This window comes from Grus americana, chromosome 28, assembly GCF_028858705.1.
Source record: "Grus americana isolate bGruAme1 chromosome 28, bGruAme1.mat, whole genome shotgun sequence".
In the NCBI taxonomy this organism is placed as follows: Eukaryota; Metazoa; Chordata; class Aves; order Gruiformes; family Gruidae; genus Grus; species Grus americana.
The window spans coordinates 1,713,877-1,741,270 of NC_072879.1; the positions used below are offsets into that span (position 1 = coordinate 1,713,877).

At 61.6% G+C, this 27,394-nt stretch overlaps 1 protein-coding gene across 2 annotated transcripts; it reads right to left on the minus strand.

Moving 5' to 3' along the window:
* Positions 1-1,236: 1,236 nt before the first annotated feature.
* On the minus strand, positions 1,237-26,880 carry LINGO3 (leucine rich repeat and Ig domain containing 3). Of its 2 annotated transcripts, XM_054805411.1 has the most exons (3): positions 26,708-26,880; positions 16,175-16,278; positions 1,237-5,152 (listed from the first exon to the last, which is right to left on the minus strand). In XM_054805411.1, exon 3 carries the CDS (start codon positions 5,116-5,118, stop codon positions 3,301-3,303), a length of 1,818 nt encoding a protein of 605 aa, XP_054661386.1. In that variant the 5' UTR covers positions 5,119-5,152; positions 16,175-16,278; positions 26,708-26,880; the 3' UTR covers positions 1,237-3,300. The 2 variants fall into 2 exon arrangements, with proteins under 2 accessions (XP_054661386.1, XP_054661387.1); XM_054805412.1 differs by lacking the exon at positions 16,175-16,278.
* Positions 26,881-27,394: the final 514 nt, after the last annotated feature.

Below are 27,394 nucleotides of genomic sequence, written 5' to 3' on the forward strand. Positions count from 1 at the left end.
TCCCGGGCGCTCTCGTGCCATGCAATATTTTTTTCATGCAGGAAATGAGAGGAAAAAAAAAAACCAAACCCAAACCACCCCCGATTTCCTCTTTTACTCCCACGAGAGCTCTCGCCCCAGCTGTGGGGGCTGCAGGAGGCCCAGGGTGCCAGCAGCACCCCGGTTATTTTGCAGCCAGGGCCCCCCCCCCACTCCTTCGCGCCGGTGAGGCGGGTGCCGGGAGCCTCCCAGGGGAGCAGCGGGGTGCGGAGTTTCGGGGTGCAGAGGCTGGGCAGTGGCCCAGGGCCCTTTTCCCCAGCAGATGGAGGCATTGCTTTGCTCCCGCCGCCCCGCGGGCTCCCAGCCCAGTCCTCATTCCAGTCTCACACTGGGAAAGCTGGGACTCTGGGCTGGCGTGGGGACAGGCCAGGCGCTGAGCCCGGAAGGAGGGAAATGGGGGGTTTGGGGGGGGGGGGGGGCATGTAGCGTCCCCTTTGCTGGGGACACAAGGACTGATGGCCTCCAGCCGGTGGGGCAAGGGGACACCGGGATAGCCGAGCACCTCGTGGGTGACGGCAGCTCGGCCAAGGGCAGGGACGGCACCACAAGGGGGGGGTGGGGGTCCCTGCGGCCGATGGCACGGGGAAGGGGACCGACAGGGTCACTTCAAGAGGGACCCCTCCAGTGCCACCGACTCCTGCCCCTCGGCCCTCTGTGCCTCAGTTTCCCCAGCCAGACGGCTGCAGCACAGACCCCCAGTGCCCAGATTTCGGTTTGGCCGTGTGTGTGTGTGTGTGTGTGTGTACACACATAGGTGTGTGCGCTCCCATGTGCACGTGAGTCCTTTCAACACCCCCCCCGTCGCCTCCCGGCTCCCCGCGAGCAGGAGGTGAGCTGCTGGCTTTGCACCCCTCAGCTTAAAGGCATCCTTGTAAACCCGCCATTAATAATTAATAACAGATCAATGGCAGCGGCAGTTTGTTAACACATGCACATTAATCATTCAGCGCTTATTAATACGGACTTTAGTACCCTCTGAAAGTTGGTTTAGCGTTGTTCATTGCGGGGTTTGCAGGGCTGAGGGTGGCGATGGGCCCCCCCCCAGGCCCATCCGGGGGCTGGCTGCCTGAGTTTCCAGCCATCGCTGCTGTAAACTGGGTGATTTCCTTCCGGATCATTCCAATTTCTAAACGAGGTTGGCCAGACATCAATAATCCGGGAAAAAAAAACAAAAAAAACAAACAAGCCACAAAAGTCCCCTCTTTTTTTTTTTTTTTTTTTCCTTTCCCCCCGCAAATACATTTCACATGCTCGTTACATATAAAACCGTGCCAGGTCTGCACTGCCCAAACGCGCCTTTGCTCCCGGCTGCGAGGGTCCGTGCCCGCCCTGCTCCCCATCCCCCCCCCCGGTAAAAAAACCCCCAGACACCGAACAAGGGCGCGTGGGTGACGCCGGCGGGACCCCTGGTACGTCACGGCATGCACGGCTCTGGGAGCGAGGGGACACCGGCCAGACCCAAGGTGGGGGATGGATGGGGAGAGATGGGCACCGCACCCCCCGCGTCGGGGTCGCATCCTGGCAGTGACCGGCTGCAGCCCGGGGAGCTCCTTGGGGAGGAGGGCAGGGTGCTGAGCCCGCTGGCTCCGCCGTCCCTCTCCCCCCCCGGGGCTCAGAGGGCACCCGACGCCCATGGGTGCGAGCGCAGGACGGGGTGCAGGGGACAACCCGAGCAGCCGCTCTCACCTGCGCCCCACGCAGCAAAGCTCATGGGGATGGGGGGGGGGGGCGCAGTCCCGACCCCTCGGAGCTCCTGCTCCCCGAAGGCATGGGACGCCTGGCAGGAGACGGGCAGCTGCCTTCTATTGCTCCCACAGCGAGTGTGCCCCGACCGGCTAGAGAAGGGACATCCAGGTGGGGGGACGTTCCCGCAGGAACGGGGACAGAGGTGGGAGCTGCAGCAATCCCTGGGGGTGAACACGGGAGGAGGAGGAGGAGGAAGCAATGGGCTCCCTGGCCCATCCAGGTCCCATCCAGGCTCTTCCCTTCCATCTGTGCCAGCTCTGCTCCTTCTCCCACCCAAAGCCCTACGCCCCCAGCCGAAGCCAGCGGTGCCCCGCGCAGGGGTGGGAGGGGAAGCAGGGAGTGGAGCCTGCGGACACCGACCCGCGGTCCCCAGCGCCGGAGGGTGCAGGATCCGGGCAGACACGGCGGAGGTGCCAGCCGGCCAGGCTTTTGCCGTCAGTTCCCGAGGTGCTCGTCCCAAGCCTTTCGCTCCTCCTCTCTGCCGGGCTGTACAGCCTCCCTGTGCAGGACGAGCCAGCTCCTGCTCTCCTGCAGACTTGACTTTGCAAACCAAAGAAAACTGACCCAAAAGTGACTTTTGGACCTGTACGAATCCTGACTCCCCACCCCTTCGATCCCGCTGCTCCCGCAGCGCTTTGGGTGGATGCAAAGACGGGGCCTTGCATCGCCCTGGGGCTGCTCCTCCTGATTTTAATGACCTTGGCCTCATTTTGCCTTTTTTTTTTTTCCCACCCCCCCCGTTTATTTTTTTTCCTTGCCGACACTTCCTCAGAGCTCAGCCTCGGGCGGGTTATTATTGCTTGTGCAGGAGTGTCCCCAGGCACCCGTGTTTGCAGATGCCACCTCTTAAATCTGCCGATGGGAAGGTCTCAAGGCACGGCCGTGCCCCCGGGGGTCCGGCTTTGCTGAGGGACTGGCGGAGCCCCCCCCAGCTTGGCACAACCTCCCCTGGCTCCCCAGTCCCGCATCGCCCCGGAAGACTTTTCTCTTGGAAATTCATTAAAAAGGAATCGTTGGACCAAAAAAAAAAAAAAAAAAAACCAACCAAAAAAACCCCCAACAACAAGAAAAGAGAAGAACCGTAAACAACCACCAAGAAAGTTTTCTGGAGAGTCTTTTTAAAAAAAAAAGGGGAAAGGGGGGAAAAAAAAAAGGAAGCAGTTGTTTTTCCCAGGCCCAAACGCTGCTGATCTCTTGGCTAGAGAAATGCATAGTTGGTTGCAAAAACGTCGGCTACATCGGGAGCCCCTGGAGCTGGGACAGCCCTGAGCCACGGTGCCCCGAGGACGCACCGCGGGGCTGGGACAGCCAGGGTCATCGCTCCCTGACCCCAAGGTCCATGAGGCGCCGACCCCTCCGGCCTTCGGCACGTCTCCGGCCGCGTCCCAGCGCAGCGAGGTCCTGCCGCCAGCCCTGGGACGTTGCCGGTGCTCCCACACACCCCCCTCCGGCCCCGTCCCGCTGCGGCCGTGCCCAGGGCCGGGCAGCAGACAACTGTTCTCCTCTGGGAGAGGTTCAGATCATCTTCATGTTGAACTTCCTGGCTCCTCCTTGGCCGGTGGTGGTGGTGGGACCGTCCACCTTGCGGAAGGAGTACTCCACCGAGAAGTTGTTCTTGTGCTGCCCTCGGCCCCGGCTCCAGACGAAGAGGAGGAGGAAGCAGAAGAGCACCACGCCCAAGAAGGTGATGCAGCCCATGGCTGTGGAGACCAGGATGGTCTTGAGGTCCAAGGTAAACTTCAAGAAGACCTGTGTGTCATTGTGGAAGGTGTCGTTGAACTCACTGAGGTACAAAGTCCGGTTTGCGTAGTGGGATCTGTCGGCTGGGTGCCCCTTGACCGTCAGGGTGGCGAAGTAGGTGTCGTTGCCCCCTGCGTTGCTGGCGATGCAGATGTAGGTGCCGCTGTCCTGGACCTGGGCGAAGCGGATCTCCAGGGTGCCCCCGGGCAGCACGGTCGCTCGCCCCGTGCTGCGGGTGGTGATCATGCGGTGCTGGGGGGACACCCAGGCGATGGAGGGGTCTGGCTCCCCATCCGCCCGGCAAAGGAAGGACACGGACTGCCCTTCCCGGGCTGTCACGTGCTGCAGCTTCCGATCCCTTATCTTGGGCTTCTGGCAGGTGAAGTACTCGAAGAGCACGGAGTCCGGGAAGTCACGCAGGGCATTGCCCTGGATTTCAGGTGGTGAGGAGCACATGGGCTGCTGCCCGTCGAAGTTGAGCGTCTTCCGTCGCTGCAGGATCCAGAGGAGGCGGCAGTCACAGGCCAGAGGGTTCCTGTCCACCCGCAGCGTCTCCAGCGTGTTGACGGAGTGGAAGGTGCTCTCCTCCAGCGTGGAGAGGAAGTTGCCGGAGAGGTTGAGCAGCCGGATTTGTCTCAGGCCAGAGAAAGCCTGCGGCTCCACAGACGCCAAGAGAGCACCCACGATGTGGAGCTCCTGGAGCCGGATGAGGTCTTTAAAGGAGCCCTTGAGCACAGTGCTAATGGGGTTGTAGGACAGGTTCAGGTACCGGAGGTACACCAGGTTCCTCAAGGCAGCGGCGGGCACGGCTGTGATGTTGGTGTAGGTGATGGAGAGCGAGGTGAGGTTCAGGCCCTGGAAGCTGGTGGGGGAGATGTCTTCCAGCAGCGGCCAGTTGTCGATCTCCAGCTGCAGGAGGTTGTAGAGCTTCTTGAAGTTTTGGTCCTCCAGCGCGGAGATGCTGAGGTGCCGGAGCCGCAGCACCTCCAGGTTCTGGAGGTAGGAGAGAGACTCGGCCGAGATGGAGGTCAGGTTGCACTTCTCGATGGTCAGCTGCTCCAGGCCGAGCAGCCCCGAGAAGGCCCGTTGGGAGATGTACACCAAGTCGTTATCGCCCACCTCCAGGCTCTTCAGGTTGCGCAGGTCCTGGAACATGTAGTCCAGCAGGATGACGAGTTTGTTCTCGCTGATGTCCAGGAGGGTGAGGTTGGTCAGTTTGGTGAAGACCCCTGGAGGGATGAGCTTGAGCTGGTTCCCCCGCAGCCGCAAGGTCTGCAGGTTGAACAGGTTGCTGAAAGCGCCCGGCTCCACATTGGAGATGATGTTCTCACTGAAATCCAGCTCCTCCAGCAGTGGATATGGGGAGAGGTCCCCAGGGTTCAGGCAGCGGATGCGGTTCTTGTTGAGCTCCAGGATCTTGGTCTCGGTGGGGATGCCCTCGGGGATGGAGGTGAGCCGCTTGCGGTGACACACCACAGACTTGATCTGCGGGGCGCACTCGCAGCGGGCAGGGCAGGCAGCCGCCCGCGGGGGGCTCAGGAGGACCAGGTGGAGGACCAGGACCGGGAGCCAACATGTCATTGTGTGGAGCATGGTCTTACGGACTCACTATCATTCTCCCGTGCACCTGGAAGGGAGAGAGATGCCGAGTCAGCAGCGAGCCCAGGGGAGGCTGACGAAGTCCTGCCCAGCCCCAGATCACCCGTCTGGGGGCTGAGACTGGCAAACGCTCCCAAACCGTGGCCCGTTGCCCTGTAAGGTCCCCGGGAACCCTTGGGACCCCTTCCTCAGCACCTGACAAGTGACCTGGAGACTGTGCCCTGTGCAAACCTGGGGCAAACAAGCCTCGCCGCCTGCACGCACCGTTAGGAGAGCAGGGAAACTGAGGCAGGGGGAGATATTTGCAAGAGGAGACACAGCTGCAGACCCACATCCCAGCCTCTGCCCCGCGGCCGCCTCACACCCGCCCCGTGCCGCCGATGGTGCACACCCAGGCGTAGGGCACCGTGAGCACGAGCTCCCCGGGATGATGGGGAACACGGACCCACAGGGCAGCGTAGGAGCAAAGAGATGCAGCCGGAGGCCTTGCAACCTTGTGAACACCGGTGGGACGTCACATCCCCTCTGCTCCCTGCGCGGCTGCGGCGAGGTCTCGTCCAGCGGCACAAATCCTTCCCAGGCCCCGGGCTCGGCGAGGTCCCACAGGACGGGGGATGCTCGGAGCCGCACGTAGGGACTGGTTCTCCCAGCCCCGTCCCCAGCGTCGCCCTCTCGGAGCGGAGATTAAGGCGGCCGCGGGCACAATCTTCGCAGATGAGGGATTAACACCGACCTTGCGCAGCGCGGCGGCCCGGCTGCCCTCCTTTCCAGGGATTAGCACTTCGCTGCCGCTTTCCCTTTTTTCTGCTTCCCCTTCCCCGCTCCCTGTGCCCTTCTGCGCCCCAAATCTGCCGGGCTGCCGCCACGCCTGGAAACGCACCTCCCAGCGCCCGGGCGAACTCGTCAGCCACCTTTCCGTAATGAAGCACTGTCATTAACCTAATTAAGCGGCAGAGCTGCTCGGTTGGGGTGTTTCTGGGCCTGGCGAGGGAACGCGGGCAATTTGGGGGGGGACCGAGCTCAGAGCCGGTCCCCCCAGCCACCCCCGCGGAGGTGGAGCGAGCAGGGCAGGTCTCAGCCCTGCGCTGGGGGTGAAAGGCCCAAAGAGAAAATGTCCCAAACGAGCCGGCTGATGTGACCAGAAGTGGTCCAGCATCTCCCGGGGTTGGGTCCTCACCCACCCCGTCCCTGAAGCAGCGTGGGGGCAAGAGCCTGGGCAGAGCATCACCACCAGCGCCGCAGCAGGGCGCCCACCAAAGCGACTCGGCACACCTGCCTGCGCAGGGAGATGCTCGTCACGTCTCGGCAGCCCCCTCCTTCTCCTTTCCCTCCTCCTCCTCTCCCACCTCCAAGTTCTCCGGCTCCTCGCGGCCAGGATTTATTTGCTTTGTGCCTTCCCAGGTGTCTCCTGGCTGCTGCACGGCGCGGGCAGGAGGCAGAGCATCCCTCTCCCCATCTGCTCTCTATCGACAGCATTTATCCGCGCTCCGGCTGCTCTCGCCGCGCCAGCCCTGCTGCTCACGGCAAAACCCGCCTGTCCGTGGGACGTCTCCGTTCGCACAGACTCCGACCCCTGCCTTCACCGTTCTCCAAATTTTCAACAGCTCAGCGCGGCCGGATCGATGGCTGAAAGGGGCAGAGGGGCACCGACCCCTCCAGCGTGGGGGTTCCCTTCTGTCCCTCTGGGCCTGTTGGGGACCCTAAAAGTGGCCGCCGGAGCACAGCAGGACATGGGGACAGGGGACAGGAGGACACGATGTCCGTCTCTGCTCCAGCCCATCGCGGCGTTGCTGCAGGTTCGAGCCCCTCGCGGTGCCACCGCGTGTCCTCACTGCCCAAAAGCTTCCGGAAAGGCCGGGCTCAAGGCGGCTGGTGCTTGGTTTAGGGGGTGACGGAGGGCGAAAGGAGGAGCTGCTGCTTGTCACCGGGAGAGACGGTGGGAGCTGCCGGGGCAGGATTGCAGCGGGGAGGGGATGAGCCACCACGTCCCCTCGCATCCCTCATCCCTGCCCCTTTGCTAAGGGGGACCGCGGAGGAGAGAGCACCCGGTGGGGACGGTGGGGCAGGACACGCAGGTCCCCATCCCAGGTGCTGAGCTATCCGCTGCTTCCTACCAAGTTGTTGCCCTTTGCCCAAACCCGCCAGCCCCTCGCCTCCCCAAACCCCCGCTCCCGCGGCACTGCAGCCCCCCGCCTCCCCTGGCTGCGCCCCGTGCCCCGAGCCCGTCCCGGCCGGCCCCGTCCCTCGCGCAGCAGTCGCACTCCGGTCGCAGGGAGGCTCAGCGGGACACACCAGAAGGAGCCTGACAGTTTTGCCACGCTCTTGCTCCCCGTCACCCCCCTCCCCGTCCTTCTTTACACTCTCAGAGCGCTTGGCTCAGAGCCACGACGAGTGATGGGGACCCGGGACCCCCCTGGAGAGGTGACACTGACAGAGGGGGGGGACAGCGGGAGCTCGCCCATCCCAGCGCCTCTGCCCAGCGGCTCCTGCACGGCGCGGCCGTCCTGCTGACAAAGGACACCGAAGGCCGGCATCACCCTCCCCTCCTGTCCCCGAGGGACCGGTGGCACACGGGAATGGCCTCGGGGGACTGGGGGTGTCCCGACCCCCTCTGTGCCCATGTGGGGGGGAAGGCTCCATGGCGCGTTTCCTGCCCTGACCCTGTTACCCATCTGAGCCGCTCTCTGCCCATAAACCCATCGCTCGGTGCGATTTAGCAGCCATAGGAGATTCTCTGTTACAGACTTTTTTGTCGGTGCCTGTCTTAATTTTGCCACATTTCCCTTTTTCTTCCAGTGAATCAAACCAAGAGGGAAGCGCTATCATTTGTCACACCGCCGCAGGGAGGGGACTAACAGCCGAGCGGGACGCAGCAGTGACTTTCCTTGCCGGGGGCAGCGCGGTGGGACCGGAGACCCCACAGCTGCCGCTGCCACAGGCCCAGCCCCTCCCGCCCCCCTCGCCAGCCGCCCGGCCCCTCTCTCCAGCACTATTCAGGCTTCACCCGTGGCACCCGACCCCCCCCATGTCCCAACCCCGCCGTGTCCAGCGACCAGGGGTCCCCAAATGCCACCTGGGTACCAGAGCGGGGATGCGGCTGGAGCTGCTTGGCAGCCTCTGCCTCAAGGAAGCTGCTCACGGCCGCGCCAAGAGCCATTTTGCGATCTGCTTCGCCTGGCTGGCGGCCTCAGGAACCTGAGCCAGCTCTAGGGTGATGGGGGGGGGCTTTGCTTGGTCCCCCCCGGTTCAGAAGACTCCGCTCCTGCTCTGCCGTGGGGCCGGATGGGAAGGATGCGCCCAGGCATGACCTGCAACCCTGCAGGAAAAAACCCCTCCCAATTTGTTGTGACGTTTTATTCAGTGTCTCTACGCTAAATAAATACACCCAGGCACCGCTGCCAGGCTAATGATCTCCCACGCTCGGCTGTATCCTGTGCCCACCATCACCTGCCCTCCCAGGGGCTGGGGGGGACACGGCCCCTTCCCCGTCCCTGCCCACGGCCGCTGTTGTGCCAGAGGCAACCTGCGAGCACGCCGCCTCTCCGCCGTTCATTATGAATGAGCCCGGGGTAACTGGACTCCACTTTTGGTTACTGCTTCGGCCACCTGATCCTCTAAGCAAAGGTACAAACCCGCCGGCGTTGTTTTACCCGGCAGCCGGGGAGCGGGAGCCGCAGCCCCAGGCTCTTCTCCCCCCGCCCCAGCCAGAGCAGAGCATCGCCCGCCCCTGCTGCCCCGCAGCCCCCACCCATGGGTGACCCAGAGGAGCCGGGCACAGCCCCGACACCCTCGGTAAACCCCATGGGTGGGATTAATGGGCGGCAGACGAGCTCTCACCCAGCAGATCCAGGCAGACACGAGCTCTGGAGCCGAGGTGGCCGGGGCTGGCTCTGTCCTGCCGGCTCCAGGACACCCCGCAGGAGCTGCCCCAGCCCCAGAGACCCCAGGACCCCGCAGTGACAACCGGGGCCCCACCGTCCCCGTCTGGCCCAGGCAGAGCCGAGCCAAGCCCAGAGCCGAGCCCAGAGCCGAGCCCAGAGCTGAGCCCAGAGCCGAGCCGCGCCGTTTATTAATAGCTCATTACTCTGATAGCGCAGTGTCCTCTGGGGCTCCGGAGAGCGAGGCCAATTAAGACTCTATGCGAAGGCCTAGATACAGGTTCTTCTTCACATTTAATTTATTTTTAAAAATAACGCGCCCGCTGCATGCAGGGCTGGGGAAGAGAGCCGGGAAAGCCCAAGGCTGAGGGGCTGCGGCACGGCGGGGGGAAGCGGAGCAGACCCCCTTTGGGCACTTCCGAGCCGCCGGGAGCAGCCCCCGCCTTCCCTACCTCCCCACCAGGACGTGTGGCCACCAAGCCCGTTTTGTCCCAGCCACCGGGTGCTTCCCGTCGAGCAGAGGTCGGAACGTGGAGGACGCGGAGCTCTCCGACCGCCTGGCTCTCAGCTGCTGGCTGACCTGGCTCGCACGCGGGCTTTTGCTCCCTCGCACCATCACTTCTTAGAGAAGAGGTGGCGGCAAGGGCTCTTCAACCCCCTTCAAATGACTCCTGCTTCAGTGGCACACGCTTGGCACGCTCAGCTCCTCTGAGAGCAATTGCTCCTCAGCTGCCATTTCTCCCTTTTTCTGAATAAAGACCGGAAAATAAGCCAAGGTTGACATTTCTAGATTCCCCTGTGTTGACATCGTGCAAGTACAAATACTTCAGTCAAAATGTCTTGTTGTATTCTTCCGTTGGCTTGCAGGAAGCAAAACGGTCCTGCTGAGACCTTCTCCTTCAAGAACCCCCCCGCTGCTGCTCGAGGCAAACCCACGGTACCCAGGGGAGGGTCCGTGCTCGGGATACGGGATGCTGCTCCACCTCTCCGGGGGATGCAGGGGACCCCAGGGGAGGGTGGAGACCCCCGGGTAGGCAGGGAGCAGACGGGGCAGAAAGCGATTCCGGCATCCCCAAAACATCGACGGGGGGATAACATCAGCCCCCCGATGCAGAAGTGACAGGGAGGTGGCAGCGCCAGCGACTCGTGCCAGCGCCAGCACGTCCCAAACCGGGCCCGAGACAGGAGCGGGCTCCTGTGAACATTCACCTCCACCAGCAGCCAAATGCTGCTGGAAACACCCCGAGCGATGCCCGTTCGCCTCTGCCTGGCCGACAGCCGGCAGCCAGCCCTGAGCTGGCAGGGAAGCGTCCCTGCTGCCTGCCCGCGGCTGCCCTCGCTCCCTGCCTGCTCTCCCCGGCCCACGCCGGGCTCCGTACCAGCGGCTCCGCAGAGAAGGCAGCTCCAACCATGGCTCTACCGCGCAGACGGCGGCACCTCCGCGCTCGCCGGGGGCCGTGCCAGCATCCTCGCAGACACCGCTGCCCAGCTCAGCCTCCGCGCCGGGGCTCGGGCTGGATTTGGAAGGGAGACGGAGGGGCCGAGCATCCCCTGCCGAAGCGGAGCGATTATTTTCCCTGGCGTTTCCAGCTTGCAGGATTGCTCAGGGGAGAGCGCTGGACTCGCCGTCAGCACGAGCTCTGTGCGCTCCCCGGTCCTGGGGTATCAACTAGACGAGATCTCGATCACCGGGAATGGGAACGCTCGATGGATGGCCTGGGACTGGAACCACTGGGAGCTGCTGGTACAGGCTTGGGTGCCCTGAACGCAGATGCCAACAACTCCCACGCGTGGGTGCCAGGCTGAGCCCTGGCCCCGAGCTCTACCCCCGGGCCGGGAGCCTCGGCCCAGCTCTCAGGGGAAGCCGGGAGCCAGAGCTGCCGCGGGACCAGAAGACGAGCCCAGCTCCCCCGTCCTGTGCCAAAGCTCGTCCCGACGTCAGCTCCTTCCCTCCCCACTGGAAAGCCCCGAGCCCTCGGTTTTGCCATGCAACAACTACCGAAACCGAAGCCCCTCCTCACATGGCTTTTGGGCTGCAAAGGGACAAACCCACCGTCCCGGGGAAATCTGCTCCATCCTCTCGCTGACGCAGCGCAGAGGCTGGTGACGCCGCCGCCGTCGACCCGCGGCACCCACGGGCTGATGCGGGCCCTGGGGGGGGCACTTTTAGGCATTTTTCAGAGCTAACAGAGCAAACTTCCATGCCCGAGTGGGAAGTCAGGGATTTGAAGTTTTTTTCCAGACGCCACCGCGGGTGGCTTGGCTCACAGCAGAGCGTAGGTACCGGGGACATTTTCTGGGGCACCGAAATGAGGGGTGGAGGTGTCCTGTGCTGCTCAGCGTCTCCAGGGTTTCTCATGCCACCACCCAAAAATAAACCTGTGGCTCTCGCGACTTTTATTTTATCCATTGCCTCAAGTCTGCGAAACCAGCAGGTTTGTGGCCACACTGAGCCCCAGAAAAGACGAGGGGTCACTGGGAGGATGGAGGCGACGGGGAGGAGCTGAGGGGCATCCCCAGGACCTTCCCTGGCTCCAGGGGTGACACCGGCAGGTTGCTCCCGGTGATCAGGGCAGCAGAAAGAACCCAGCTTACGCTGGGGAGTGGAGGAGATGAAATCAGAGCTGAGGCATAAACAAAGAGGCAGAAAACTCGGGAGGGTCAGAAGAGGCCAGCGACGTCCCTGCGCCTCGCTCTGTCGAGGCTTTAGTGATGGGGCAATTAGCAAACCAAGCATGAGAATAATCCAGCTGAAACAGGGAGAGGAGGAGAAAGCTGGGGGTAGGAAGGAAGAAAATCAATCATCAGACCTAATGGAGAATTATCTAGCAGAGAGTTATTCCTAATCCCATCGGAGTCGGGCTGGGAAACAAATTCTCGCGGCTCTGCCACTCTTGGCGCACCCAGAACACGTTTTTCTGGGTCAGTTCCTGTCCCAGCAAAGCTGCGCTGGGGCAGGCAGGAGGGCAGAGCCGGAGGAGCGGAGGGGAGAACCGAGCAGCTGGGTGGGCAGCGGGACAGGAGGGCACCCGGCGCGCTCCATACCGTGGGTGCCCCCATGCCATGGTGGCTCCTGCCTGCAGGTCCTGCACCAGGCAGCCGAACGACTGTACCCACCAGCTACGGCAGAGCCCGGCAGCAGGGCTGGGACCCGTGGTGGCCGCGCTCCCGACAGTCACCCCTGTGTCCCTCTGGAGCCTGCTCAAACGGGAGCGGATTTTCCTGCCAACACGCAGAAACGAGGAGAGAAAGCGTGAGAGGAGAGATGTCTGTGCGAGGAGACAGGCTCCTGCTGGGGCGCCGCAGACAACGACCCGAAGCATGACTTGAAGGGGCTGCTTGAAAAATATGAAAACCTCGCACGGAAGGGAGTTCTTCTGGTGCCTGGCAGCTGCTGCATCTCACGCGTCTCCCCCTGCTCAACAGCCCCAGGTCTCAGGGACAGACGAGACGATGCTGGAGCAGCAAGACCGTGCGAGCTTTCAGCGGAGGCAGGGTTTACCCTTTCTACCCAGCAACAGCCATGACTGATGTCTTCGTGGAGCCACCTTCCCACCCCGTGACCCCATCCTGAGTCCTAGCCGAGTCCTCAACAGCCGCGACCACAGGACTCTCCGCTTTCCTCCCACGTGGAAACTCCCAGCCCTCACAAATGCTGCGAAAACCCAGAAACGAGGATTCCCTAATGAGCTAAGACGCCAAGGAGACGACTCAAAAGAAGCCACCGCTTATTTTTAGAGACAACCTTATGATTCTTGAGCACGTGGCCCAGGCAACGCTGCGCAGGCAGCCACAGATCGGCCGCAATCTGCTTTTCTTCTTGATAGACATCATGTCTGAATCTCTATCTCCACAGATGCTCCCAGGAGAGAAGACATTTAGATACGACCACAATGTACAACATTTCTGAAAGGTCACTGCGCGTACTCGGGAACGAGGTGCAGAAGCCACTCATCAGCAACAGGGGCTTTGGGGACGTATTTAATATTCCACGAGCATCTTTATTTCTCTACCAAGGTGAATAACTCCTCTAAAACGAGGGAAGGGGGAGCAGGACAAGTGAGTGCTAATACTCTTATTTCAACCCAAGCTGTTGGAGCGAACCACCTTTTCCTCCAGCCAGATCTGAATCTGAACTGTTACCGGGAAAGTTGGCCGAGAACAAACCCGACCTGGATCTCAGCAGCTTCAGTACCTGCTGGGCCACACGGGAACTGAGGCTGAGCTTGACTCCCCCGGCTCCAGTTGCACCCAAAAACGCCTTGTTGCCAGTGAGCTGGTCCACTAGAACCCGTCAGAAACACCGCAGTTGAACTTGGCCTTAGGCAGTGGGTCCCAGACGGGCACCGGGGGTTGTTTCCTGAGGATTCACAGCAAGTTTCTGCTGCGCGGTGAGAACTTTTCATTTGCAGAAAAGCCCATTAACGTCACAGGCAGGACGACGAGGGTTCGGAAGGCAAATACAGGCTGACAGCCCACGTCCCCAGGACCTCCCCCACGATGTTCTGCCATCGTTGTCTGTCACCAGGACCAGCTGCTGGCCGCGTCCCCCGTGGCGTCCTTGTCCCCGAGCACCCACCCAGCTGGGAGAGGACTCAGCAACGAGCTCAGAGGCAGCCCGGGTCTAGGAGAGTCCCTCTGTAAAACCACCTTCCTCTCGTCCCACCAAAGGGCAGGATACAGCCCAGGGGCTCTGGGCTTTGCAGAACTCCCCAAGCTGAACCAAAACCGCCCCAGCTGAACCATCCCGGGGCCCAAGGTTTGCCCTTGCTCAGGTTTCTCCCTGGCCCAGCACCGAGAGCGGGGATGGGGAACCTAAGCTCCTGGGAAATGTGCTCCTGGCATCTGTCGGTTTTAAAGCCCATGCCACGACGTTGCCGAGAGATTTACAAAACACAAGCCCATAACAACCCCGGCCGGCACAGACGCGACAGTTGGGCGCGCACGTATCCTGGCTGCGAGCAGAGCATCTCAGAAAACAGGGCTACGCTCCTGGCAATGGCTCCTGCCCCCACAGAGACACAAATAAAGATCATTAAATGAACGAGGGGAATTTGCTCCTTCTGCAGCTGCTTCCCCCTCCTGCCTCCCGGGGCGCGCGGCCGCTTCACAAGCTCATCGCTTACCTTCCTACCCGAAACGCAGCCTGGGAGCAACACACCGGGAGCAAAACCTCGGCAGAGGAGAGCACCAAAGCCAGCGTGCCGTGCGTGGCTGGAGCCACGTGGAAGGGAACAGAGGGAGCTCGCCGGAGCCCGGCCAAGCAGGACGTCCCCAGGCAGAGCACAGGCCGGGAGCACCCGTGTCCTGCAGACGCATCACCCAAAGGGGCTCCCAAGCAGCAGGCGGAACGGGACCCCGTGCCTTCGCTCCTCTAACCCAGGCAGTTCCGTAATAAATGAAGTACAGGAGCAGGATGATTAATAATCACAACAGAAAAGCATACGCTGTAATTAGCCACCTTTCAGAACGCTGATTGATGACACTGCTCGGGGGCGTGTGGAGCGCTCGGGCTGGCACACGTGCAGCCGCCCGCCCGGCCCCAGCCCGGGTCTGGCCAGCGGCGCCCGGCAGAGCCCTCCCCGTGTCACCGGCCGAGGACTTCGCAGCAGCCTGAGCGCCAGCTGCTTCCCGGCAGGCTTTGTCCCATCACGCGACCTCGTTTATCCACCTGGTCTGGCCCTCGTTAGATTAGGTTGTTCATTAAGCTCAGCACCTCAGCGACGCTGGCCTGAGCCCGTCAGGGGGCCGTCAGGGGGCTGGCAGGCTGCTGGCAGCCCGTGGGCACCGCACCTTGCGAGGGCAACGCATCGTTTGGGAGGTTTTAATTCAACCGGACAGCCGGACTCGTGGCAGGGTGACCAGACTGACAGACAGATGTCTGCTCCGAGGACAGGGCGGGAGAGGCAGCCACGGCTGGAAAACAACCCGGTTCCAGCAGGACCGCTCGGTTTTCTGCAGGAAAACAAGTTTGTAGCTCTGTGAGCAAACGTCTGGGGGTGCAGAGGGGTGAGAGGGGCGAGAGGGGCGGGTACGGAGACCCCGATCTGCTGGAAACCTTGCTCAGAGCGGGAATCCCAGGCGAGGGAAGCGCAGAGCAACAGCCTTCCCTCCGCCTTTCAGCTCTGCTCAGCATCAATCCTGGGCTGAATGCATTTTTTAAGACCTATCTACAGCTGCTGCATTGGAAATTTTATTGCCGTCCCAATTATGATCATGGGAGCAGCGAGCAAAGGAAGGAAAATGCCATTACGGGGTGAAACAACGCTTGACGTTGCAATCTATACCTGGTTCTGGGGGGCGGGAGCGAGACCAAACCACCTCGCTGTAAGCAGCCCCTGAGAGGGGAGGGGGACGGGGACCCGTCCCAGCCCTGCCAGAGCCCTCTGGAGAGCAGAGCCCTCCCAGCCTCACCGCCCAGATTTTGGAGGGGGCCAGCCAGGCCTCGGGGGGGTGGGGGTCCAGCTGCGCCTCCCCCACATCCCCTCCAGGCTGGAGATTGCAGCGAGCGGTGACATTTGGAGCGAGACACGCTGGCGTTGGTCCCCAGATCTACAGCTGCGGGGCATCAGCTGTGGCTGCGGGACCAGGAGAGCATCTCCTTTCCCACGCGCAGCCCCAAAGAGGCTCCTGAAAGTCAGAAGTCCCTGTGGCGGGAGGGGAAGCGGACGGCAGGGCCGTATCTCTTAACTCCCTGTCCAGCATCTTGACAGCAGAGCGAGGGCAAAGCCTCCGGAGCCCCAGAGCTCTGCCGAGACCGAGCTGGTGGACTCCTGAATCCCCTCTCTATGAAACCTGTCTGAACCCCAAAACCGCTGCTCTTGGAACCGATGCCGCGCATGCATCCCGGTGCGGCCAAGGCTGGGGTCCCCGCTATCTGCCGGCAACCTCGGAGCGAGCGCCAGAGCTTAACGCTCCCGAGCAAGTTACTTCTTGCTCGTTTTGGGGTTGTGGCAGCGGGCAGGAGATTTCTCAGCCGTTACGTGGGACAAACCTCCGGCTCGCAAAAGGAGGGTGGGGGTGAGGAGGGAGCTCATGCCACCAAGCAGGGATGGCCATGAGCTAAAAATGAGCCGGATTTCAAGTATCGCAAGGCACAAACCCCACCAGGTATGAGGGCAGTGATGAGGCTGATCCTCCTGTCACCCTGCTCGAGCCTGGGGAACACTCACCGTTCTGCAGGTCTGGGTCTGCACCGACATCTGGGTCTGCTGTGGCATCCGAGACCGGGGATGTTTAAATGGCAAAGTGTCCGGCACAGACGGCCTCGGCTCCTCTGGACAAAACAGCACAAGACGACGACTGTAAATCACCTTTCCACAGTGTCCAGCACAGAAATCCCAAATAAATGCCCCCGGAGTCCAAGAACATGGCACACAGGCACCACACAGAGAGGGGAAGCATCCTTAGCCTTGCTCCAGCCCAACGTCTGACGCGACCCTTGCAGCTCGCCTGCTTATTTATATACAAAATTCTATAGCGCTTTGTACCCTGAAGGATCCTCTCACAAACAGCAGAGTGTCTGAGCCCAGCACCGCTGCGGCCAGCTCTGGGGTGGAGCAAAGGGAGATGCGGCAACGCTCCCCGGCAATCACGCGCAGGGATTTCAGGAGGAGATGGCACCCACGCAGCAGGTGCCCGAGGCCAGCTCTCCAGGAGTCCTCTCATTTCAGGAGACTGGACCCACACTCGCGTGTAAAAGTGCCGCTGGCTGGACCCTCCGTGCCGCATCCCTCCCCGCGGGCACTTTGGGGGGGTCGCGAGACACGCTCCCAGCCCTGACGGCCGGCGCAGGGGGTGCAGGACACCGCCGTGCAAGCGAACGATTTGCTACGGTTTTGCTAAAGCATTTTAAGCTCTCTGGATCAAGTTTAATTTGCCTGTAAAAAAAAAGAAAGAAGGAATTCAAATAGCTCCTTTTTCGCGGGAAATCCAGCTCTTCCTCATTAACAGACCACAACTGGTCCCAGACTGGTCCTGTTCAGCTACACCCCCGCAGAGATGCATCCCTGCTCGGGCCCCGGGTAGTCTCTGCCCCCTGCTCCTGCCTGGACGAGCTGCCCAAGGGCAGGAGCAGCAGCCGGGGAGGTTAATTCCTGCCCGGGTGGCACGCCGCTCGCACCCCCTTAGCGCGCAGGGAGGACGTCCCTGGTGACAATGGGGAGCCAAGAGCTGGCCCCAGGACAGCGGGGGTCCCCTGCCCGGGCAGGGTCGTGCCCTGTAGCCTCCCCACTTGCTCCTGCAAGCCCCAGCACTGTCCAGGTGCCGCTTATGGATGGGCAAAACCTCACTTTTGGGGTTTCCAGAGAACTGATAGCACACAGCACTCCGGAAAAGCTAAAATTCCTCCAGGAAAACATCACTACCCCAAAGCAAATGACGGAAGGATTCCCCTAAAACCCGCAGGCTCAGGCTCAGCCATGCAGGCGCTGCACGGGGACCCCATTTCCCCATCCTCCCCCCCGCGCACACATCGTTCAGGTCGTGCTTTGCACAGGGCCCCGGCAGGGATGCACGGCAACACGAAGGAGCGACGCTAAAAATCCCCCCGCCACACCCCCCTCATTAGCAACCGCAGCAAGGAAATCTCCTGCCATGGAGGTGCTGGGGTTTGCCAGTGGATTCAGGGGACGTGCCAGCCTCTCCGGGCTGCCCCACGCCTTGGCGGCATGGCAGGGCTGGGACAACAGGGACAGGGAGCGCTCCGGGGCTGGCAGCAGGGCAGGAGGAGCCCAGCACGGATCCCAGGCACAACCACATCTCCTCAGCCGGGGACCCTGCGGCACGAGCGGCTGATGCACACAGGTACGCGGCGCTCAGACCCGACACTCGTAACAAAGGCGAGAGCCACCCAAACCAAGCCCTCGCTACGCTAAACCGACCCAGAAATGCCCCAGCCTGCCCGCAGCGCCCACGGTTTGCAGCACCACCAGAACTACAACGTGGTGCAACACAGCGAGGATGTTGTCTAGAGAGTCAATCCGGTGTCCGTGCTTCGAGGGATGACAGCCTCCACGGCGTCAACGCACAAATATCTGTTTCGGCTCGCGGTGCTGGCAGCTGCAGAGCAGGAGGGGCTCCTCTACTGCCCAAGTGATGCGATAATCGGGAGGGAAGTGGATTTGTTTTGCACCGCAGCGATACGTGCGGCTCCTCGCACGCTCCAGCACCTCCGTGCGTTTCAGCAGGGGTGGAGGAGGCTCTGCAGGCGATGCTCAAAGGCACCGCCATCCAAAAAGTTAAGCGCAACTGTGCTGGAGCAGCTTGGCTCGCTGCTCCTGAAGACCAGGCTCTGGCTACCAGGGATGGATAAAGCAAAATTTAATACAAATTCCAGCAAGCTGGACGTGCCCAGATGTTTATTGCAAACCCGCTGAAACCAAATTGCAGTAAGCAAAATCTGCTCAACTCTCTGCGCTTACCGGCCTTTCCTGCTCTCCCTGCAGGCAGCGAAGCGCAGAGCGCCTTTGCCTCTGGACCTGCCCGCACGGAGCCGACCGCGCTGGCACCGTACGAACACGGCGTTTAAGTTTGCTTTAGAGAGCGCCTGGCCTTGGCTCACCAAACCCCGGCGTGCGTTACGTCGGCCCGTCATTCCCAGCCCTCTGAACGATTAGGGTCTTTGTTGATGGTCTTGGCATTTGGTTTCGGCAGCTCCTGCATCACTTAGCAACCTCCGTTTCAGGTTAATTCAGGTTTTTTGCTGTAAATACAGTTTAATCCCCGTGAAATGGGACCCACCAGAACGTGCGTGAAGCGGCCTAAAACCTCCTCTGGTCCCACAGCACGCCAGCACAACTCCCCAGCTCTCCGTGGGTTCGTACCGCCAGAGCGCTTGCCACCGTTGAGCCCCCCGTGTCTTGTGTTTTAAGGCACAAATACTTAAAAATGGGTATTTTAACTCTTTTCTAGAGCAACTTGGTGGAGGAGCCGGGGGATGAGTCTCCTCTCCCCGAGGACCACACAGGATCTGCCTCTCCATCGAAGAGGCTCCGGTGCAAGTTCTGTCCACAGGAGCCTCTTGAAGAAGAAATTTGGCAGCAAAGCCAAAGGCCAAACGGGGCCCCGGGGTGCTGTGAAATCAGCAGAGACCCTTGTACCTCCGGAGGCCCAGGCCCGGATGCTCCGAGTCGAGCTGTTCTAGGGCAGAACCATCCCTTGGGATGCGCACGCCAACTCTTCCAGCGGACGCGCGCGGCAGCGAACCCGCGGCTCAGCCCAGCCCAGGACAGACCTGCAGCCGCCCCCAAACCACAAGAGACCCGACCTCCCCAAGCCCCTCAACACCCTCACGCTGCCGCAGGACACCCAACAGCGCCCAAGGCCCGGCCACCCACCCTCGCGCTGCCCCAGCATCCGGGAGGGCTAAGCACGGAGCAGTAAGCCAGAGATTTTTGCTCATTAATGTAATTAACATCAGACTTCCCAGCCAGCCGGGCTTCCGTCTGACCTTTAGTTATCGAAATATGAACAACAAAAATGACACGTTATCACAGAGGGGGTGTCACAGGCCGTTTGTTTGAAATCCTCAGTGAAACCTCTCTTGGCGACGGGCCCCCAAAGAGCATCTTTCTGCAAAAGTACACGGGAAAATTTGGAAAACCATCGGGCAAGGAGGAAAAACTCAGCCCCCCCGCCCCGGTTCACAGCAGCTGCCCAGCAGGGACACGGCGTCTCCCGGCTTCTGCAGGGGCACAGCCAGAAACGACCCCAGGGAGAGAAACGGAGAGATGGGGCAGAGCTGTTAAAAAAATGAAACAAAGGAAAAAAGACCTGTTTCTTAGGAGTCTTGTGAAAGCAGGAAGTCACCGAGGTGGCCGCGGCCGAGCCGGACCCCGGCGGTACAGTCGGAGCCCAGCCCAGCATCAAGCGGTCCCTGCACCGGAGACGGCTCTGCCCGCGTCCCGGTGCGAACCGTAACTCACGGGCCAGCAACAGCCGCGACCAAGCAAGAACTGGGGAAAAAAACCCAAACCTGGCAGCCGGGACACGACCGTGTCCGGTGATGGGCGAGACTGATCCATCAGATGGCAACCCCATTTGCCACAGCGAACAACTCGGGTCTGAATTTCCAGAGGTTGCCAGATGTTGGTGAGAGGCTGAGCAAGGTTCAGCGATGGCATGACCCTACGCTGCGGTGGGCGCTCCCCCAGCCCAGGCCACTCCCTAAGCTGGAAACCGCTTTGCCACAAGGATATCCCCCCCCCCAAAAAAAAAGACCCTGAAGGCAGGAGGAGAAACCGCTCCCTGAATCGATGGTGGAAAGCATCCAGACTCCAAAGTAACTCCTGGAGCAACACGCCGCTGCGGCACCGGGCCCGGCTGGCAGGGATGTCCGGCATCACCGGCTGCGCTTCCCCGGGAGCCGACCAAAGGCTCCAGCTCCGTGTCAGCCCTGGGCACGAGGACTAACGAAGGCAGGGTTATTTCCCCCCCCTCCATTTGTCACACTCAGTTAACACTTCTGCTTGTGGAAGAAGGTCACGATTTAGATCTCATTTATGTCACTTCATCTTTGGTTTGCAATTGCAGAGTCCTGCTCATTTTCCATCCCCAATTAGCGTTCAGTTACGGGGGGCCCTGCTCCACCCCTCCTTGTCGCTGCGATGGAAAGGAGGAGAGACAGAGGTCCTGGACACGCGACCTCGCCCGGGTCTCCGGTGAGGAGATGCCCGTAGAAAGCTGACCTGAGAGCAGCCTTCTTCCTCTGGCAGCACGAAGGCAACCAGATGGACTTGCCTTCAAATAAGATTTAAATGGAAAAACACAAAATAGCTCATTCTGGCAAGATTGAAGAGTTGGTGCCCAGCTGTCCCAAGCAGGGGGAAGGTCGGACCGGGTGACCCTCTGGAAAAAGAGGCCAGAAGCACGACCCACCCGCACGGTTCGCTCCTCCGGCTGCACCACCGGGACTGGTGACCCCACAGCGTGCAGCCCATCAACGCCCCTCTAAATCATCTCAGCCTGCAAACGCACCCTCTCATCCGCCCCGACTGAAACAGCATCCCAATCAAGCCGAAAAAATGAGCGAGGCCTCAGGAGGATTTTTCTGGTGACGCTGAGGACGGGAGACGAGTCGGGGGTCAGGCGCATCCCCCCGCCCCGCTGCAGGCCCACGTTGTCACCGCTTCTTCCCTCCCGCATCTGCTCGAACTCGCCGCGTGAAACAGCCGTGACGTCCCCGTCCTCCCCACTCGGAAGCCAGCGAGGGTTCTGCCACCCCCACGGGGACGGGTTCCTCGGCCCCAGGCAGCAGCAGGACCGTCCCCGTCGCCCGGGCTCACTCCAGGTCCCACACAACCTCCTCGCGTCCGCTGGGAGCATCGGGGTGCTGCGACGTGACAGGGGCAATGCTTGGCATCAAACGTGCCCAGGGCAGCGAGAGGGAGAACATTTGTTTCGAATGTTTCTTCTATTCCCTTCCTGTTAAATATTTTCCCTCCTCCTTTCCAAGAACCTCCTTTCTTTCTCCCCGTCTCCCTCTAGCAACAGCATCCGGGACAAACAATGAATTTTTAATAGGAGGGGGCGGTGGGAAGAGGGAGACCCTAAGGCAAAGAGATAAAACATTGATCTATTAAATAACCTTATCATCGTGAAACCACATTTCAGGAAGAGGGAACCGCACAAGGGACCACGCAGCACCCGGCAGGGACCGAGGGGTGCAAACATCAGCTCCCGCTCAGGGTCGCAGCCCCCCCCTTACTCCTAACCCAGTGCCCGGACGGGTGCTGCGCACAAGCAAGCTGCGGACAGGGCGAATCCTGCTCGGAGGGGCTTTCCCAGCCGTGCCACGCGTGCTCGGCCACGGCAGGTCTGGGCATGCAAGACCCCAAACGGGCCATCGCACAGGTGAGGACAACCCGCCAGCTCTCCTGCCATGCAGCACCGTGGGTTGTCCCTCTGCGGCATCTCGAAGCCGAGCCATTCCCACGGCCTGGTCCCCGCGTCCCCCCCCCAGATCCTGCCCGGGCTCTGCGGGGCCAGGGCTCGCCCTCGCAGGGCTGAGGGTGCCCAGCTCACCTCCCGCAGCGCCTGGCCCTGCCTCCCCATCACACGGCTGGACCTAAATATAGTCCCTGATCCTCTTTTCTTGTAGACACAACCGGTGCTCCGGGTGAAAGTCCTTTCCCATGAACTCACTGTTGCTTAATAAAGCACAAACCCTCGGAGACCTTGATGCCGGGATGTGTCATTTTAATTCTCGGCGACACTTGTTCCTCTCCACTACGGTACGTGGCCGCTGCTATTTTGGCTGGCACATCAGGAGCCGAACAAGAAGCCCCAGCGCTCCAGGTCTGAGCCGTTAAGAGCTGGGATGCGGCTTTAAAAAACAAACCCATATGATGGATGGGGCTGCAAACTGCAGTGAAGCTCATGGTGGCATGAAAAATTCAGGGGGAGGAAGGCAGGAAAGCAAGGAAAGGGCTGGGCTGAGCCAGACGGCGCGGGAAGGAGGAGGGCACGTGCCGGGGCTGCGGCCGGCTTCGCTGCTTGGGTCTGAGCTGCTCGGTGAGATGGGTGCTGCCTCTGCTCCCCAGCCTGGTACCCAGGACCCCGGCCGCTGAGTGCCTGCGTGGATGCCAAGGCACCGCGGCAGCCTGGGGGTTGCAGCCCGGACCCTTCATGGTTAGCTGCTTTTTTTTTTTTTTTAACCTCATCCACAGAGAAGCTGTTCCTCACAGTTTCCCCAAATTATCCACCCAAGTCCCTGCTATTTGAGCGTGCTGGGGTGAGTTTGCTCCTGTTCTCAGTTTGCCATTTCCCTGCTCTGTCACCCGCAGCAGCCCTGGCCCCATGTCCTGCCCGACCTCAGCCCCCACCTCCGACACCCTGGGGTCATGGGCCCCCCCCCGGGCCAGCACAGGGGTCCAGCCACAGCCCCAAAGCATCACGACTTAAAGCAAAGGGATCAAAAGAAGGAGAAACCAACACACACACGTCGTTGCTGATGGCTGCCCGCTGCCAGCAGCCGAGCGATGCTGCGATCCGGCCCCCGCTGCTCCCGCATCCCTGGAGCCGACCCTTGTGAAAGCATTTGCTTCGTCTTTCAAGGTAAACCCTACATAAACATAAAGAATATCCTCCCACGAGAGTCAACCGATAACACTCGAAGCCCAATCAATTTCCCTACCACGGCCGGCGAGCCAGAGCAGCTCTCGGCATCTTTTCGAAACGCTCTCGCGGGTTTTATTGCTTTCCTTCATCTCCTCTCAAATCTCTGAACGTTTCTGCCCTCGCCTGTTCGTTTTGGTGTTTTTCCTGGACTCACAAAACGGCCCTTCAGGCTCAAGCGGCATCTCCGTCGGCAGCACCTTCTGTCCCCAGGCTGCAACCCCTGCCCCGGGGACCGGAGAGATACTGGGCGATGCCCCCTCTGCCATTCTCAGCCAATTCAGTCATCGCCCTACGGCTGCAGACGCAGACAGGCAGCAGGGTTTTGGCTGTCTGAGGGAGCGTATGAACCTACAAAGCCAGGCCTCCGGGCTACGCCCATTTACAGAGAGGGAAACTGAGGCACGGGATGCGTGTTTTATAGGCACCCGGTGATTCAGCACGGCGGGGGACAAGCTCAGGGACGGCCTCGCTTGGCCCCCATGTCCCTCAGCTCTGAGATGTGGGATTTGGCACCCGGGGAGATGCTGCTGGCGACGGGCATCCCACCTAGGCTGCCCACACCGGAGCGGGAATTACCGCTGCCCACGCAAAACGCATCCATCCACGTGCTTCACATTCCCGATGTTATTTCCAGGGCTACGGCAACGGCTCGCTCCCATCCCGGGGATGCGAACGTGGCAGCGACGTGGCTCGTATCCACCGGAGCAGCCCAGCTCCTCCGTCACCGCCTGCTCCTTCTGCCTCATGGCAGTTCCCCGCGCTGCTGAGCGGAGAGGGGCCACCCGCTCCCCGGCAGGATGCTCGGGGGCGAAACAGTGGCAAGCCGACAACCAGAAGTTGAAAAGGCTCCGTCGATTCCAACAACATCAACTTAAAGCCTTTAAATGCCAAGCGCAAATACAGCCGGGCGCTCTTGTCGTCCGTACCATCGGGCTTCAAATTCAATGTTTAATTCGGGCCCGTGCCGTTCCTCGGAGGGAAAACACGGTGATTAGGTTTGGGCCTTGGAGCGAGGGATGCGTAATCTTGTGATGCAGGATTAACACAGCTAATAAAAGCAGACATTCCTGAGCTCAAAACTAAAAAAAAAAAAAAAAAGGAAAAAAGCCCCCAGCCCTGCTATCTTCAGCAAGGGATCAGCACAAGCGCATCCCCTGGGAAGGGCCGAGCCTGGCAGCAGCGGGAGGTGGTGCAGGATCTGGCCGTGCCTGGGAGATGCCACCGCTCTGCGACCACAGAGAGTCCCTTGCTCCGCCTGACGCGGCTGCTTCCCACCCCGGGCATCGATGCCACGGGGCAGCTCAGAAGGGCAGCCCAAGAGGGGTGAAACGCAAGCCAGCCCCCGTTTCCCTGGTCCTCCAGCTCCCTCCTCCCTACAGGGCAGGATAAAAGAATCTGCTGATTTTTAAGCCAAAAAACCAAACTCTTTCACGAAGCTGCTTTGCCTCCTGCATCCCCGCGCCAGCGGGAACACGTTTGCTCCCTGCTGTCGGGGTGCTTCTCCGGCTGTTTGGTCGTGCTTGAGACCATCTTGCCCCAAGCTCAGCTCAGCCAAGGACCAAGCGGGATTTCTGCAACCTCTGAAAACCATGAGAAACGTTGCGGGGATCAGAAGCCACCTCTCCCAACTGCTCCGGCCAAAACTCACCCAGCGCTGCCAGTCCTCCAGCAGTGAGAGGCAGCAACTCTGCTCCCTCCTCTCTGCCTTAACGAGCGCCACAGAAACGCCAATGATAAAGACATTAGCTCAAATTAAACCGGATCAATCACAGGCTGTCAGACTGGCAGCTCCCCAACACATCTTGAATTATTCTCCTGCTTAAAGGACGCACGCCGCGTTTCCTGCTGTGGAGGGGTGCAGGCAGCGGGTACCTTATCCCCCAGTCTCCATCCTGCAGCCTAAGGGATGACGAGGCAGCAGCGAAGAGCAGAGCTTTGGGGTGCAAAGCCCCAAGCCGCCTCCTTTACCAAGTGGTTATCACAGGGTTCACCACCTATATTTCTGCAGTTTTAAGGTCAGCAACAGAACCTGGCCCTGGCTTTAAAGCCACACGTGAATATATCACACCAAGCAGCTGTTCAGCTTGCTGGGAGCTGCTGGGCAACTCTGCCTTTTCAGGTTTTGGGTTGTCGGGTTGTTTTTTTTAATTCCTTGTGATTTGATTGAGAGAGACGTTCGTAGGAACTCTCCCTCTCTGGATGCAGCTTTTCTCACGGTGTCTCCTCAGCAGCAGGGCTGGATCTGGGTAAACCAGCACCCGCCGGGGAGGTCTGCTCCAGGCAGGACAGCCTCCTGCCCGCAGGCAGCGCATCCCCAGCCAGGGTGAGAGCGGGCAGCACCACGTTGGCAGCTGACACCAAGCCATGAAACTAAGCAGCAAGTGGGAGCTCTTTGAAAGGCCCAGGCTGCTCCTCACCCGGCCACTGAGCATCCCCAACCCTGTCTCGTCCCCGGTGCCCAGCCTCTGCGGGCACCTTCGCTCCGAAGGGGCAAGCTCTGGGCGCTGCAGGCTGCGGATCCACGCACCGATCAGCTCTCAATCTATTCTGCAGGCACTCTGCCTGCTTCTGTTATTCTCTCCCCTCCTGTTTGCTCTTCTCTCCTTCCCAAAACCTTTCCTCAGGGTAAGGCTGGGCACAAATTTAAAGAGCAGCTGCTCTTCTGCAATCGCTCCCTTGCGCGAACGTGGTGGGAATTAGAGCACCTTTTGTCAGGTTTTAGCTCAATCCGCTTTGCAAGTGGATTAAGAAAGTGGCACAAAAGTACTCTGGATCTGGAGTAGGCAGAGGCAGGCTGTTATTCCAGAACGGTGATAGGAGCCGCATATGCTGCGATTGCTGCCTGCTCCATTTCCCTGAGAAACACAACCCCGGTAACATTTGCATTTAAATCAACCCTGGGATTTTTGACAGGAGAATCCGCCTAGCCCTAAAATCAAGGGTGCTGAGAGAAGGGGGCAGGCAGGGCCCTGGGGTGGTGAGGAGCGAGACCCTGCAGGACTGGGGGGGGGGAACAGGAGCGATATGAGATGGGAGAAGCCCCTTCTGCCTGGCGAGGTTCAGACCCCCTCGGGGCTGCCAGGGAAAGGCTCCGCGGGGCTGCGAGCGGCGGCCCCAGCCCTGACGGCGGGGAGACTGCGGGTACCAGACCCCCCGGAGCGCCGGGGCCGAGCGGGGGCGGATGGAGCCGGGCCGGTTCAGGCTGGACCTCCCGGTGCAGCTCTCCCCCTGCCTGAGACCATTTAAACCCCCGGTGCCAGCCCAGCCGCTGCCCTCCCCGCCAAGCCCCCCCCCCCCAGCCGGGGCTGAGCCCCCTCTCCCCGGGCACCAGCCGGAGGCTGCGGGGAGCGGAGGGGCCTTGCAGCCCCGGGCGGTGGGCACCGGCTGGGCAGACCCCCGGCGAGCCGGTTTCGGGGTGCCGGGGAAGGGTGGCCCCAGGGGCGACGGGGGCTCCGCGGCCGCCCCCCGCACCCACGTGTGCGCCCTGCCGGGCTCTGCCTCCCCCGGTCCGGCAGGGTCCGGCCCGGTCCGGCACGGCACGGCACGACCCGGCGGCGTTCCCCCCCCTCCCGGGACCCCGCACTCACCGCTCGGCTCCGGCTCCCGGGCAGCCCATGGCGCGGCGGCGGCGGCGCGGGCAGAGCCGCAGCCCCGGGGGCGGCGCGGCGGTGGCTCCGGACGGACCCCGGCCCGGCCCCGGCGCGTCCCCGGGGGCGGCGCCTCTCCCCGCTGCCCGCCGTGCCTGGCCGTGCGCCGGCGGAACGGGGGTGGGAGCCGCCTCCCGCGCCCCCCGCCGGGCCGCGCCGCCCCGGGAGCGCGGGGGAGGGACGGGGAGAGGGGCGATGCGCGGCCCCGGGCTGCGCTGGGGAGGGACGGGGAGAGGGGCGATGCGCGGCCCCGGGCTGCGCTGGGGAGGGGGGGAACGGGCAGAGCCCGCGGCGAAATGCGGGGAAGGGCACGGGGGTCCCTTCCCCTTTGGCACGGCAAAGCGGGGAGGGGTGTCCATCCCCCCGCCCCCCCGGACAGCCTGGGTTCCCCCAGCCCCGGGTACCCGCACAGCGCCCTGCCTGGGCTCCCCCAGCCCCGGGCCAGCCTGCTTGCACCCCCTCCTACCCCGTGCCACCCTGTCCGTCCACCCTGCGACAGGGTGCGGGTGCCCACCTCGCTGGGAGCTCCCCTCTCTGCACGGGAGGTTTCTCCCATCGTGGTGATTATGGGCCAGCACAGCCATTTCCCCCCTACCCAACAGGGAAACCGAGACAAACGGGGCACAG

Coding starts and splice junctions, on each gene's coding strand:
- LINGO3 (XM_054805412.1), bottom strand. CDS start 5,118: ATGCTCCACACAATGACATGTTGGCTCCCGGTCCTGGTCCTCCACCTG.